Source organism: Anomalospiza imberbis, chromosome 5, assembly GCF_031753505.1.
Source record: "Anomalospiza imberbis isolate Cuckoo-Finch-1a 21T00152 chromosome 5, ASM3175350v1, whole genome shotgun sequence".
Lineage (NCBI taxonomy): Eukaryota > Metazoa > Chordata > Aves > Passeriformes > Viduidae > Anomalospiza > Anomalospiza imberbis.
Genome location: NC_089685.1, coordinates 14,103,614 through 14,118,193, shown reverse-complemented (window position 1 = coordinate 14,118,193; position 14,580 = coordinate 14,103,614). Strand labels below are relative to the sequence as shown.

Genomic DNA, 14,580 nt, shown 5'->3' with positions numbered 1-14,580 from the left:
GAAACAGTCCTGACTGCTCTTGGACAGCATGAACTCCATCTTGACAGTGTCCATCTCCCATTCCAACATAGCAAGTGAAAATTCATTAACTAAATTCAGTGTCAGATTTTTCTAATGGATTTTGACTGCTGTTACCTTTAGAAGTCTTCCTACAGCTATATCTAAGGTAGCTTCTCTTTTTCTGGGCCCTTGGCAGCACAGACTCCAGGAAGACCATACTGCACCCTTTCAGTACTTAAAGGGGTCTTATGAGAAAAACATACTCAGGCTTTTCAGCATGGCCTGTTGCAGCAGGACAAGGGATGATGGTTTTAAATTAAAATAAGGTATATTTGGACTGGATATCAAGAATAATTTTTTTGTGATGAGGGTGGTAAGGTACTGGCACAGGTTGCCCAGACACATGGTGGATGCCCTCTCCCTGTAAATGTTCAAGGTTAGACTGGGCAGGGCTCTGAGAAACCTGACTCAGTGGGTGGCATGCCGGCTTACTGGGGTGGGGGTTTGGATTAGATGGCCACAGAGGTTCCTTTCCAACCCAAGCCATTCTAGAGTTCTATGAGAATTTGGTTTGGAAAGGACCTCTGAAGGCCACTGGATATACCTTGAAGCACACATGGCAGTGCATGTTGATCAGGGCTGTGTCTGGGTGAGATTTTGACTTCTGGCAGCCAGAACCTGAATTCTTCCCCTTTCCTCAGCTCTATGAAACAGGCTGCAATTCAGCTGAGCTGTTCACTGACAAGATTTTGTCCCCTTGTGCCTTTTTCAGCTGTTCCCCACAAAGGGCCAAAAAATTTGCTTTGCGTCTGTTTCCAGTCATTTCTTGGCTGCCAGCGTACCGCTTCAGGGAGTGGGTTCTGAATGACATCATCTCCGGCATCAACACGGGGCTCGTGGCTGTGCTGCAAGGTACCTTTGGGAAATGTGTGTCCTGACACAGCCTCCTGAGCCAGGTGCCAGGCACTGCTGGCTTCAGCCTGCAACACACACGTCACCTTCCCTGGGCCTCTGTCTCTACAGGTCTGGCCTTTGCTTTGCTGGTGAATGTCCCCCCCAGTTACGGACTCTATGCAGCATTCTTCCCTGTCCTGGTCTATTTTATCTTTGGCACATCGAGACATATCTCAGTGGGTAAGTTCAGGCACACCACTTACCCTCCTCACTGATGAAGAGCTACATGCTGCCTCTTCAGATCTTTTAACAAGTGCCTTGTGCTGCTCAGGTCCCTTCCCCATCCTGAGCCTCATGGTGGGAGGAGTCGTCACCAGGCTGGTCCCCAGTGACAGCGCAGGAAATGGCAATTCCACAAATACCTCAGCAATAAACGATGAGAGGGTGATGGTGGCTGCATCTGTAACCTTCCTTTCTGGGGTTATCCAGGTTGGTAAATGTATGTGTGTGTGCACACCTGTGTGAATAGATGGAGGGTGGCCTGACCTTCCTCTCTGGTTTCTGCTGTTGTAGTCACCAGGGTAATCCTCTTCCACTTTCCATGTAACTGAGCCTGGTTCACTGGTTAGGAGACATCTCTTCCCTCCAGTGACCAGGCACTCACATGTGCTGTGAAATCCTTGGTTTTGCACAGTTCACACAGCTGAACCCACAGTTCACACAGCTGCAACCTACACCTACAGCAAAAAACAACCTGCTGGACAGGAAAAAAATAGCTGTGAAAGTAATGTGAATGATGCAGATGAACCAAGGGGAGTAAAAGCTCTGCCTTGCAATAGTAAAATATTTGGATTTGTTTTTAAAAAAAAAACATTTATCCTTACTCCCTAATAAAGAATTCCTACAGTTCCTCCCTTCCTAACATACTAATATATTTGTTGCTTTGTAAAACGCTTGTACCATGTGAAAATATAGGAACTGAAAACCCTAGAAATAAGGATGTATATTTTAGCTATAAAATAAAAAGAATGGGTTTTAACTGCTGTAGCAGTTACTCTTACTAGTATTATGCCGTCAGTTGCTAAGTGTCAACTTTTGTTGCAAGTCTGGCGACGGTACATTCCTTAATCTCTGGATGGATGGGATTAGGTGAAAATCTTTGCTTTCATTAAATATGGCTGGTTTTCTTTCAAAGATTGCTTAAAACCACAAATGAATCCCACTGACCTATGCTCATTTTGTGTTTCAGTTGCTTCTGGGAATTTTCCAGTTTGGATTCATTGTTATTTATCTATCACAATCATTAATCAGTGGTTTCACAACTGCTGCAGCTGTCCACGTTTTGGTATCTCAACTGAAATTCATGTTTCAGCTACCTGTCCCTGGATTTAATAAACCATTTGGCATCATCTATGTAAGTGCTAGGTGTTCATTATTTGCTAATGCTATTGATGTACCTGTGATGTATTTCTGACTGCATACCACAAGGCAGTAATAACAATTCAGCAAAAAAAAAAAAGCAAAGAAGGAGGAAAAATTAAAGAAAAATGAGAATATGTTATTAGTATTTGGCCAATCTTTAAATTTATTACCAAGCACCAAGTTTCACCCTATTGGGATAATTAGATAATATTTACTATTTTGTGTTGTCGTATTTCAATTAAGCATTCAACTCTGCATTAAGGATTTAATTATTCATTTTTACTGGACAGATATTTTGCATATTTAATTTGCATATGACTCTGTGAGGGCTGTTGGATGAGAAGGGAGGGACAAGAAGAACAGGAAGGAAGGAGTGGAGAAAGGCGCCTGCCCGGCAATGCCATTGCTCACATTTCCTATCACGGACTTGTCTGTTGCTCCAACCCTCCCACAGGGGCAAATTTGGAGGAGAGGGTCACAAGCTAGTGGAAAGGGTCTTTTGCAGATGGGTCATTTGGCAGATGCACATACATCCAGGGGGGCTTGCAGTCCACATCATACCACAGGGAATAAATGCCAAACAGCACAATCCTTAGAGCTGCTCAGATACAGGTTCTTCCAGAAGGGATAGTGCTACTGTGCCAGGGCACAACTGTTTCTGATGCACCACATATTTCTTTCTGATTCTGCAGACTCTGGAGAGCATTTTCAGCCAGATCACAAAAGCAAACATTGCTGACCTTGTCACATCACTGGTTGTCCTACTTATTGTGTTTGTGGTAAAAGAAATGAACGATCGATACAAGGAAAAGTTACCAGCTCCCATCCCGATCGAACTCCTTGTGGTGAGTCACTTCCTTTGATTTTGCAATTGCTCCGTGTTAAGACATGGGAAGCAGAGTTTTAACTATTTCTTCTCCTGTTATCCACTAAATGATGTGTTATCATTTTACCTATAAAGAAACATTTACAGCATTCAGGAGCTATTGTGAGATGTTTTACTTCCACATAGCTGTTCTTAACTGAACAGCTTGCTGTTATAAACTATGAATTTATTCCTTGGACAGAATTGGCTCTGACACCATCCAGTTGCAGTCTCACAGCTGAGGCCAGGCCCCTCTGCACCACACCTGCAAGTAGCCACTGAAGTCCTGGATATCTATGGCCACACACAAAATTATTTTGCCCTCCAGCAGCAGAAGGTTTTGCCCACTCTGAGCAGCAGAGGGGTGGAGGAAGCTTCACAGGGGCAGCAAGCCCCTAAAATCCTGGAGGATGTTGTACAGACTCAAGCAGCACTTTTTTTCCCCCAGAGTCATTACAGCACCTTGTTAGAACATACCTGGTTTACTGGGTGGGATGATATCTGTTGTTAGTAAGATATTCTGTTACAATTTGTGTGATTTATGAATGTAAACCCATACCTGTAAGGTCATTCAGGAATGACATCTGCACAGCAAAGGGATGTGAAAATTTGGGGCATAATTCTGCCACTAGTGATGAGGCTAGACAGTGTGTAAGAGAAGGAAGGTAATGGTGTTTAAGAGATTCTTCATACTTTTGCTTTAATGTGCCTAATGGAGGTGTGGTTTATTGTCTTTCAGACAGTCTTAGCAGCACTGATTTCCTATTTTGTCAACTTTGAAGAAAAATTTGAAGTAGCTGTCGTCGGAAAACTAGAAGAAGGGTAAGTAACTTACAATTCACCAGTGGAGCAAGATGTTCTCTTTAGTTCAGCAGTGTTAAATGAGTTCAGCTATGTTTCTGATTAAAATTATCTGCTTCATCTTCTTTCAGTAGGTTAAATAAACATTTTTATCTCAATGATATGACACATTTTCAGTACACAAAAGTTACACACTAGGGCACATCTCCTACTCATCAGGGAGTACACTGAGACATTAAATAATTCTGTCCTTCACTTTCTGAGACAGCTGGTGAGCTGGAGGTTGATGTTTGTCCCTTTTATTGAACTATTCACTCCTGAACTCCTCAGTTTCCCTCACAGCACATGCACAGTTCAGCAGCCACCACCAGCCCTGGGAAGACACCAGGACCCTGCACAACTCTCCTGCCTGCTCCCAAGACCAGCCATCAGCATCTCTTCAGCACCATTATCCTCCAGAGGCCTCAACATTTGCCCATCCAGGATTATATCCACATAAATATTATTTCTCCACATATAGAATATATAGCCTTCATCTGGCTACACCAGAATTTTGGCATAAAGAATCAGGTGGCACATGTTAAATTAAAAATAGGGAGGAAGACATTTACTAGGACAGCAGAGTGAGTCTGGGGTGGCCTCTGTAGCCCCAGGGGTGTTAGTAGGTGAAGCTTGCAGAGCAACAGCTATTTCTGCTCATGAGTCTCCTTTCTTCAGATTTCAGTTCACTGGAAAAAAAAAAAAACAAGGGGGAAAAAGAAGTCCAGAGAGGAATTCTTCCTAGGATCTGCAAAAAGTCCTTAGGCAGCTCCTTAATGAGTTGAGTTTTTTGTCTTTCAGGTTTCATGCGCCTGTTGCACCTGATGTAGGCATCCTCCAGAGCTGTATTGGTGACGGCATTTCCATCGCAATCGTTGGGTTTGCAGTAGCCTTCTCCGTGGCTAAAGTGTATTCCATCAAGCATGACTACCCAATAGATGGCAACCAGGTAGGCAAATAACACAGAGATCAATATACTGCATTTATCAATGAGAAATAAGTAATTTTAGGGAAGCTTTGCCTTGTGAATAACTGTCACAAACCTGCTCTTAAGATCAATCTCTTTTATTTGTATTTCAGGAACTAATTGCTTTTGGGCTGGGTAATATAGTTGGTGGATCATTCAAGGGATTTGCCTCCAGCACTGCTCTGTCAAGATCGGGTGTGCAGGAGAGCACAGGAGGCAAAACACAGGTACAGAAGACAATGAGTCATGATGGCATTTAATGAAAGACAGCTCTTTTTTTCCTAGCTAACCATCATACCTGTGGCCACTTATTCATTGTGGAATTGTTCTCTCATGCAGATTGCTGGCATTATCTCATCTGTCATTGTTTTGGTTGTGATCTTGGCCATTGGGTTTCTCCTGGCACCATTACAGAAGGTATTCACTGGTTTCATCTAATGCTTCCTCCTGCTTCCCAAAGACAGGGCTGCTCTATGAGCGCACTGAGAGTGTTCATAGACTTCAGTGGGAGCCAAAAATGTTTGAAAAGCTTGGTTCTTCTTCCCATGTTATGCCACAGAGGACTTCTACACCTGGTCCCTCAAAGGGAACACAAGTACCCAAGCACCAAAAACCAACTTTCAGGTGCCAAAAATAAGTGAGACTTACAGCCTAAATCAGACACCTGCACTGCACCATAGTTGAGGATGTTCCAACAGCAGTGTACTCTAGGAGCAGCTCTCTGGCCTTTCAGCTGCACTTTGGCCCTATTTGTATGATCTCTTAATTCCTAATGTTTTACATTTCTTTGCTTACTTAAACAAGGAACATGTTTTGGTCTTTTTAACAGTCCGTACTTGCATCTTTGGCTCTTGGCAATTTGAAAGGAATGCTCATGCAGTTCAAGGAAATAGGCATTCTCTGGAGAAAGGACAAGTGTGACTGTGTAAGTTGAGTTTCACAAGCATCAGAAGTTAAATGCTCTGAAAAAGTAATCTATAATACAAATGTTCTTTTTTATATTCCTGATTTATTTCACTAAATAAAGTACAATATTTGCATGCCTTTTTTACTAATATATCCTTTGTTAATGTTTTCCATTTTGTCCCATTTATTTTGAGTCAATTCTCACTCAACTTAATTTTCATCCATTTCATCAAAAATCTATTAAAATAGTGCATTATATAAAGTGAAATAGAGAAGACAGTTACAGAAAATTCCAAAATGACAGAAAATATCCAAATATCTACTGCATTGACTAAGCATTCAGAGACATTTCTCACAATCACACAATGTGTCATATGGAAGATACACAGCAACAAACAAATGAAAACTGGGACTTGAAGGGTTTACTCCAAATGGTAAAACTTGTGGCTAGAGGGCAGGACTCGTTACTTCTCAGAAAATTTATGCACACAAATGGTTCCAGGCCTCAGATTTCCCAGCTATCAAACAGTTATTTGTCCCATGAGAATGCTTTGAGTTTTGTGGCTAAAAGTTATTCAGTATTATCTAGTAAGTTATCAGTCGTGTACATTCACAGCACCTATATTTGCACATTTACAACTCTCAGCTTTACCAGATTTCTGATTTACTTCTAATCTTGCCTTTCTGCTGGATTTTTATTAAGCATTTAGTGAACCACCTATACCATTTTAAGCCTTTATTGTCTAGAAATTGCTGCCCCTAGAAACACTCCCTGGTGCTGGTTGGCGACTCTGGCCCTAGTCAGAAAAAAAAACCAAGAAAAAAAAGCCTCACCAAAAGCAGATGGACATCCTGTACCAGATCTGAGATCTATTCCTGCTTCCACCCTGAGCTCATGACCCAGGTTCTTGACATGTTTGTGATGTTGCCATCCACTGTCTCCTTACAGGTTATATGGGTGGTGACTTTCTTAGCTGCCATCTTTCTTGGCCTGGACATTGGACTAGCAACAGCTGTGGCATTCCAGCTGCTGACTGTGGTGATCCGCTCCCAGATGTGAGTACTTGTTGAATGCAATGATATCCCAGGGCCTCCTGTTATAAGTTTTCTTCCTCTGTACAGAGAAGGGCAACAGCCCTGTCTGTGCCTTCGTCTGTCCAGCAACCGAGCGTGGAAAAACAATTTACAGGCAACCTTTGGATGTCAGGGGCTTGCCTCAGTATGCCACCCCAGCGGAGGTGGTTTCATTTGATCCTTCCCATCCCCCAAGTTTCGATGTGGGACACAAATAACTGCGTGTGTGTTTGTTCACAGTCCAAGCTGCACTGTTTTGGCCAATGTTGGGAGAAGTAACATCTACAGAAACAGGAAGGATTACACTGATGTGAGAAATAACTCATTTCTTTTACCACCTGCTGCACTTGTACTTCTATAGCAAACATTGCCACTGACACCTTTGCTTTGTTTTACAGATCTATGAGCCAGAGGGAGTGAAGATTTTCAGATGCTCCTCTCCGATCTTCTTCGCTAATATTGAATTCTTCAGAGAGAAACTCATCACTGCTGTAAGTGTCTGGAGCTGTTCTGAACATATGAAGTGTGTGACATGTTAAGGTGGATACAGTTTCCCAATAATTGCTGTATATGCAGTCATTCCACAGTTCAAGGGTGAATTTTCTTTATACTGTTGCCACTACTGTAATTTAACATGTATGCACACACCTCTGAGAAAGGGAACAGCCTGACTCTTGCTGAACTTACACCATAACAATGTTTACACCATATGTATACTCATACCATAACAATACATATTTCAAGAAGAAAGGAGTGTAAACATAGATAATATAGAGGAAAATTTATTTTATTTTATTTTATTTTATTCTCTTTGCTCTTGCATTATTTGCACACAATAAATTCTAGTTTACTCGTCTTACCCCAAGAACATAACCACAACAGTCAGAAGAATGCCAAATGGAAACATTCTCTCAAAGAGGTCTTAACATCTTTCGTAACAAACTGGTGAATGCAGCCAGTGTTTCCATAACCAGCACAGAGATCCAGGGCCCCTGAGCCCCCACTGTGTGAATGAGGCCCACCATCCCCAGCCCAAACACAACTTGCACCATAACCTCCCCTTCCTGCTGCTCTTAGTGGGGAGTTGATAAGCAGTGACTCCCCTGAGCACTCGCAATGAGCAGTTCATTCTTCACATGAGGGACTGAAACTGGCAGAGGAATGAGGGAATCTGACACATTTGGTTCTCCATGTGCTTGGCTTTCACCTCAGAAGAGCCTGAAGCTTTTTTTCTGTGAGTGCAGATGTTCACACCACTCTTTCTCTACAAATACAGATACTTCTAACACCTTTCTCCTCTACACACTAGATGGATGAGGCAGAAGACTTGCAGGAATTTAGTATTTTAGCCTAATTTTATAACAATAAAATTTACCTAATTTACCTGCTATCTAATTCTGTCACAACCAAACTCAAAGATTCAATTGACATATGCAGGCAACATGATAAAATCTGGCTTTCTTCTTCAGGAAAAAGAGTGGGTGAATGACCCATGCTGCAGTCAGGAGGCACAAAGCAGATACAATTAATGAACTCTCAGATCTTGGCCACCTGGGTGACCACCTCATAATGCAGATGAGTAGAAGATGCCAGCACTGTGCCAGCCTGCTGCAGTTACTGGCCTGTGCTAAGCACTGTCACTGCTATAATGCTGTCCATGCTGGATTCTTAAAGCAGTACAGCTAGCCCTGCCTCATTTGTAGCCATTCCTGTAGACATCCTTTCAACCTAGAAAGAGCCCTCGTTTGAATTTGTGAAAAGTGGTAGACAACATCTAGTACAAACTATGGTCATCATGACTGTAATGAAAAACCTTATGAGATGCTTTGTCCTTCCCCTGGTGTCACAGAGGTGTTTCTTTGTTTAGTTATTCAAAATGCTGTTTCTGCAGGTCGGCTTCAACCCACTGAGAGTCCTGAGGAAACGCAATAAAGCTCTGAGGAAGATCAGGAAGATGCTGAAGAAAGGAGAGCTGCAAGTGACACCGGTATGTAAGGCAACCCCTTGGGGTGAGGGGGGAGTTAAGCAATCAAGCTCCCTGTTTACATTGCAGAGAAGGATCTCATAGCCTCCCTTCTTAATTAGATCAATATTCCACAAGCTGACGCTTCATGACATAAACAGATTTAAAAACCAAGATTTTAAGTGGCTCTCACAGTTAGAGACCTACAGATTTACCATGGGCAGAGCTTGTGCTTGTCCACTGGAGCTTTGTTTGGCAACAAATAGCAGGATCAGATCCTACAGAAATTAATATCTTTCTGCATTAATGGTAGGATAAAGCTGTTTTTTCCCAGCTCAAATCCTGAACGCCTTTTGTTGACTTGTTCCAAAATTACTGAATTAAAATTTGTCTGGCATCTGGCTTCAGGAAACAATAAAAAGCCATCATTAAGTGATGATGATGATGATTAAATAATTTCCATACTTCTCCAGACAAGGGAGAGACAGAAATTTCCAGGTGGGTCCTGCTCTGTCTCATGGGAAGATCAGTTGTGCGTTGCCATTACTCTTGCCCTTGTGTGAGAAGTACCTCTGCCCTGGCTGGGTGTTAAAGAAGAAAACTAATTATGACATTTTTCTGTGTCAACACAGAAGGGCTTGATTTGCATGGCTAACCCTACATATGAGTCAGAGGAAGAGCTGGACAACAACACGATAGAGGAGCTGGACCAGCCCACCATCATGACAGACTTGCCCATTCGGATCAACTGGGGCACTGACCTCCCCCCTGGCATCAATGTGCCCCAGGTCAACCTCCACAGCATCATTCTGGATTTCTCATTAGTGTCCTTCCTCGATTTTTCTGCCATGACAGTCCTCCGAAAGGTAATCACAATTCATAAGACAAACAGTGATCATATGAAAGAAAAAACTTACACATGCAGTTACACTTGAGGGATACTCATGAGCAAAGGGATGGTGCCCAGAGGGACCTGGACAGGAGTGGGCCCACCTGAACCTCATGAAGTTCAACAAGGCCAAGTGTGAGGTGCTGCATGTGATCAGGGCAGTCCCCAGTATCGATACAGACTGGGGAATAAATGGATTGAGAACAGTCCTGCAGAGGAGGAGGTGGGGATACTGGTGGATGAACAGTTGGACATGACCCAGCAATGTGCACTCACAGGCCAGAAAGCCAATCATATCCTGGGCTGCATAAAATAAGTGCGACCAGCAGGTGATTCTTCCCCACTCTCATGAGAGATTCTACTCCACTCTCATGAGATCTCACCTGAGGTAGGTGACCACCTGTGGGGTGCCCAACACAGGAAAGACATGGATATCTTAGAACAGGTCCAGACGAGAGCCACGGAAAGGACCAGAGGGCTGGAGCATCTCTCCTATGAGGAAAGGCTGAGAGAGTTGGAGTTGTTCAGCCCAGAGAAGAGAAGGCTATGAAGGCTATACTATTAAATATGGCCTTTCCATACTTAAAGGGAACCTATAAAAAAGCATGGAGAGGGACTTCTTACAGGGGTATACAGTGATAGGACAAGAGGCAATGGCTTTAAAATGAAAGAAGGCAGGTCCAGATTAGAAGAAATCTTTTACTGTGAGGGTGGTGAAATACTGGAACGGGTTGCCCAGAGAAGCTGTGGATGCTCCATCCCTGAAACTTTTCAATGGCAAGTTGGATGATGCTCTGAGCAACCTGCTCCAGTGTAAAGTGTCCCTGTCCAGGGCAAGGGTTTGGAACAAGATGATCTTTAAGTCCCTTCCAACCGAAACCATTCTATGATTCTGTTCTGTGTTTGTAGTCTGCTTCTTAAAGGCATTACTACACGGAGTGGAAGGCCAGGGGCAAACCTTGAGTTTATGTGAATTTGAATGTGCATTTTCTACAGAAAATGTTTGGGAAATAGTTTAAATAATCAATATAAATTGTCTTGGAATTAAAATGTTGTACCCTTTTTTCACCTGGTAAGATTTTGGGAAGCTTTGCAGAAATGTAGATATGAAATATTGCTTTAAACACCCAGCTGGAGTAGGAACATTGGAGTTCCATTTCTGCTCCTGCTTTTGCTTGCCCAGATGACCTTGAACAAAGCAAAAGACACAACATTTTCAACAGTAGCAGCTACAGTTAAGTGTCTAGAGACACAGAGGGCATGTAAATCTATTTCCATAGGAACTAAAAGCCCACTGTGACAGTGGGAGCTGTAGTTCTGCTCAGGTTCCCAGTTATAAAAATCTTCCCCAGAAGACTGTGAAGTAATTTTTTTAGTTTCATCATGTATCATGTAGATGCAACAAAGCCATAAAATTTATGAAAGATCACCTACTTCTCTGTGAGACAAACATTTTCAATACTGCCTCTTTTCAAAAGGCTTGGCCATCCCTGTCTGCAGCCATGTGAAGAGATTGTCCCTCTTCTATGTGCAACAGAGTTTGAGTTTAGATCCACTTACCATCATAGATCTTAAATATCATAGGGTGGTTGGTATATTTGCTGTGGCTAATCACTATAATGGCAATCAGCAAGCCCAGCAGAATCTAAATGGTGCCTCCTTCTGGTTTGACAGACTTTGAAAGAATTTGTCCGGCTCGACATTGACATTTACATTGCTGGGGCATACGGTGAGTACTTGCCTTTGCATTGGCATCACCACAGATGCCTTGTCCCACTGCCTCCCCTGTTGACCACTGAGTATGGCTGTGGAGGATCACCTAGTTTTACCTTCCAGTCTTGGATAGCAAACAGGTCCCACTAAGTGGAGGTGTTGTTCCTCCCATGCTGTCCCCAAAAGTCTGGGACGATGTGTGATGGCTCCCTTTACCTATGGCCACTGCTGTGTTGTACAGCTCCGGGCTGTAGGACACAACATCATGCACCCTGGGCTAGGCATTAAATAAGAAAAGGGGCTCAAAATCCTTCCTGCCTGGCATAGAGCAGGGAACTACTGATGGGCACTTATGTTCCAACCTCTTGATATACGTAAAGCCATCTGCTCTAAAAAATAAAATAGTGCATTATACCAGTAACTCCCATGTTCACTCAGTGGGCATGCTCAGGATACACAATTTCTTCCTTTTTAAGGCCTGCAGGTCACTTGTTCTTTGATTTTGTTCCCTTACAGAAGGCCTCCTGGACAAACTGGAGAGAAGTGCATTTTTTGATGAAGAGATTAAGCCATCCATGTTTTTCCTCACCATTCATGATGCAGTTTTACACGTTTTGCTGAAGAAGGACATAGCCAACTCCCCCAAATTAAAGCTTGCTGAGGTAACACTACAGTCTTCATCTTTCATTACTTTAGTGCCTTTCCAGTATTGCTAGGCCCCTAGCAGCACCCTGCACAGCTATAGCTGTGTGTGCTACATTGTCTCTATTTCCAAAAAGCTAGCAATTAAAACTCATCTGGTCTCCAATCAAATTGAAGAACAAGAATGACTCCTGGTTCAGGTGTGTGAAAAACCATTTGTGAAAGGAATGAATAATTCCCAATGGTGGCTGGCCTGGCTGTGGACTTCAAGTCACCTCTTTGGGAAGAACACAGTGGCCATCCACCAGCAGTCCTCTGTGGTCACCCACCCAGCAGAGACTGCTCAATTTGCTGCAGTGGCTCTTGAAAGGCAGGCTTTATGCTGCTTGCATATAAGCTTTCCAGCCCTGTCTGTCTTCAAAAGGAGTTCTAAAATAGTGTCAGGTTTGGTGATGGCCTCTCTGGGAGTGTTCTTGAATCAAGAGCAAGAAAGGATCCTGCATACAATAAGTGTATGCTTATTGGAATGCTGCTCATTGGAAACTGTCTAATCCCACTTAACTGAACTGGTCCAGATCTCCTGCATTGACCCAGAGATGTGGTGGAGGTCATAAAAGCCTGACAAGTGGGAGCTTCCTTTCTTCTATGTCAACATCCCAGGCATGTTCCAGAGATTTAAAAATCAAGACCTTCTTTAATGTGAAAAATGATAAACAGAAAAAAAAATCAATCCATTTCCTAACCCACAGCTTCTTGTACTCGTTGCAGGAGAAGGGTAGAAGCAGTGACTATGTCATCATCCCCAGGAACGGACTGCGCAGCCGGGAGTGCACAGTAAGGCTCTGGCTATGGCCCTTCAGCTGTAGAAAATGCAGCCCAAAAAAAGCTGCTCATGGAATGGCTAGGTCAGATAACAAAAGCATCTTCATACCTGAAGCATCTTCATATCTGCTTCATATCTCTTCTGTGAGCCCAGGGCAGAAAGCCACCAGACAGTTTACTGATGAGATTTGACTTACAGCAAAGCCTTACTGGAGTAAGAGGGATGGGTCAGCTCTTGAGCCTGGCCAGGCTGCCTCACCTGGTCTCCTCGCCTGTCCACAGCAGCCCCTCCATTATAAAACCACTGGCAGAAGAGCCCTGTGGTAGAGAAGTCAACATTAAATGTCTCAGGCAGAAGGGGAGTCTCGAGATAGAGATAAGGGAGGGACAAATGCAGCCTTTCAGCACAGACATAGAGAGAAGGGCAGTATCCAGCACAGAGCAAGCCTGTAAGGAGGAAATGTCAGACCCCAGTTTTCCCACCCAAATGCTTTAGGGGATCAAATACTTACACATCATTTACCAGATGACACCTACCCTGGCTATTCCTTGCGGAATGTGGAATTTATTTTTTTTTATTCCCTACAGATTCCAACAGAAACAAAATTTTAGACTTAACTTCCTAAGTATAATATCCTCCAGCAACACAATGTCACAGAAGATGAATGCGGATGCTGTGATGAGCATGAAGACAGAAGGATACTTTTAAATACCTTAAGAAGGATTTACTACATATGGTTATGTTCCAGGTTTTGGAATGGGTTTCTTGGTCTTTATGTGTCTCTGTATATATAAATGTATTTATGTATATATAAGAGGCTAAAATCACACAGATTTTCTTATTTCATACCACAGTTTGTGGACAACCTGTACAGTTACTTGAGAATCTATAAATATTTGAAATCTTGTCTTGGATACCACAGAATAATAGTTAGGACTGATATTTTATCTTCAGCATGTATATAACTTGAATAAAGTTTTCTTAATGGTTTGTAAGATATTTAGTGGACTGAGTTAAACTTGCTCTCATCTTACTACCACAAGCATAGCACAGTGTACATAGTGGCTAATGTATCTAACTATGAAGATTGTTCAGGAAAGACACAGGATTTTCAGATCAAAACATGATTCATTGATTTGGATTTGCCTTGTGTAAAGTGCTCAAGGGAGGATACATTTATAGTGAGCCACTGTATATACACATAGAGTGAGCCACCACGGTTTCAGTGACTGCATAGCTGCATTTGTCCATGCAATCAGGGTAGCTCACAGTCAGTGAGACCAGCCTGTGACAGACACTGGCCCCAGAACTCAGCTGGAGGAGCTGTGGGTGTGGACCTGCCAGGTGGGCAGGCTGAATTGCCTGGATCTATGGACAGATGAGCAGAGAGCTTCAGCTTAAAGAATCTACTCTGCACAACTGCTGTCAATTAACCCCTGCTGGAAGTCTAAGGTTTGAAGATAAGCTACATCACTACTTTCAGAGAAGAACGCCCAATGCCCACAGTGACAGAACTTTTAATTTCTCATAACAAGTGCTAGAGGTATAAAAATCTTCAGCCTAGAGGAAAATGGAACCATTC

At 42.9% G+C, this 14,580-nt stretch overlaps 1 protein-coding gene across 4 annotated transcripts in view; it reads left to right on the top strand.

Annotated features, from left to right (window-relative positions):
• Positions 1-14,155, top strand: part of SLC26A3 (solute carrier family 26 member 3) — a 30,506-nt gene extending 16,351 nt beyond the window's left edge. For all 4 annotated transcript variants that reach the window (XM_068189707.1, XM_068189708.1, XM_068189706.1 and 1 more), the window contains exons 3-21: positions 773-912; positions 1,024-1,134; positions 1,226-1,383; positions 2,144-2,308; positions 3,009-3,161; positions 3,921-4,003; positions 4,823-4,970; positions 5,102-5,215; positions 5,328-5,405; positions 5,818-5,913; positions 6,844-6,950; positions 7,209-7,278; positions 7,367-7,459; positions 8,860-8,955; positions 9,564-9,797; positions 11,495-11,549; positions 12,050-12,195; positions 12,944-13,009; positions 13,586-14,155. In XM_068189707.1, coding sequence (XP_068045808.1) covers positions 773-912; positions 1,024-1,134; positions 1,226-1,383; positions 2,144-2,308; positions 3,009-3,161; positions 3,921-4,003; positions 4,823-4,970; positions 5,102-5,215; positions 5,328-5,405; positions 5,818-5,913; positions 6,844-6,950; positions 7,209-7,278; positions 7,367-7,459; positions 8,860-8,955; positions 9,564-9,797; positions 11,495-11,549; positions 12,050-12,195; positions 12,944-13,009; positions 13,586-13,609 — 2,137 coding nt within the window. In that variant the 3' untranslated portion in view covers positions 13,610-14,155. The remainder of the gene's footprint in view (positions 1-772; positions 913-1,023; positions 1,135-1,225; positions 1,384-2,143; positions 2,309-3,008; positions 3,162-3,920; positions 4,004-4,822; positions 4,971-5,101; positions 5,216-5,327; positions 5,406-5,817; positions 5,914-6,843; positions 6,951-7,208; positions 7,279-7,366; positions 7,460-8,859; positions 8,956-9,563; positions 9,798-11,494; positions 11,550-12,049; positions 12,196-12,943; positions 13,010-13,585) is intronic.
• Positions 14,156-14,580: the final 425 nt, after the last annotated feature.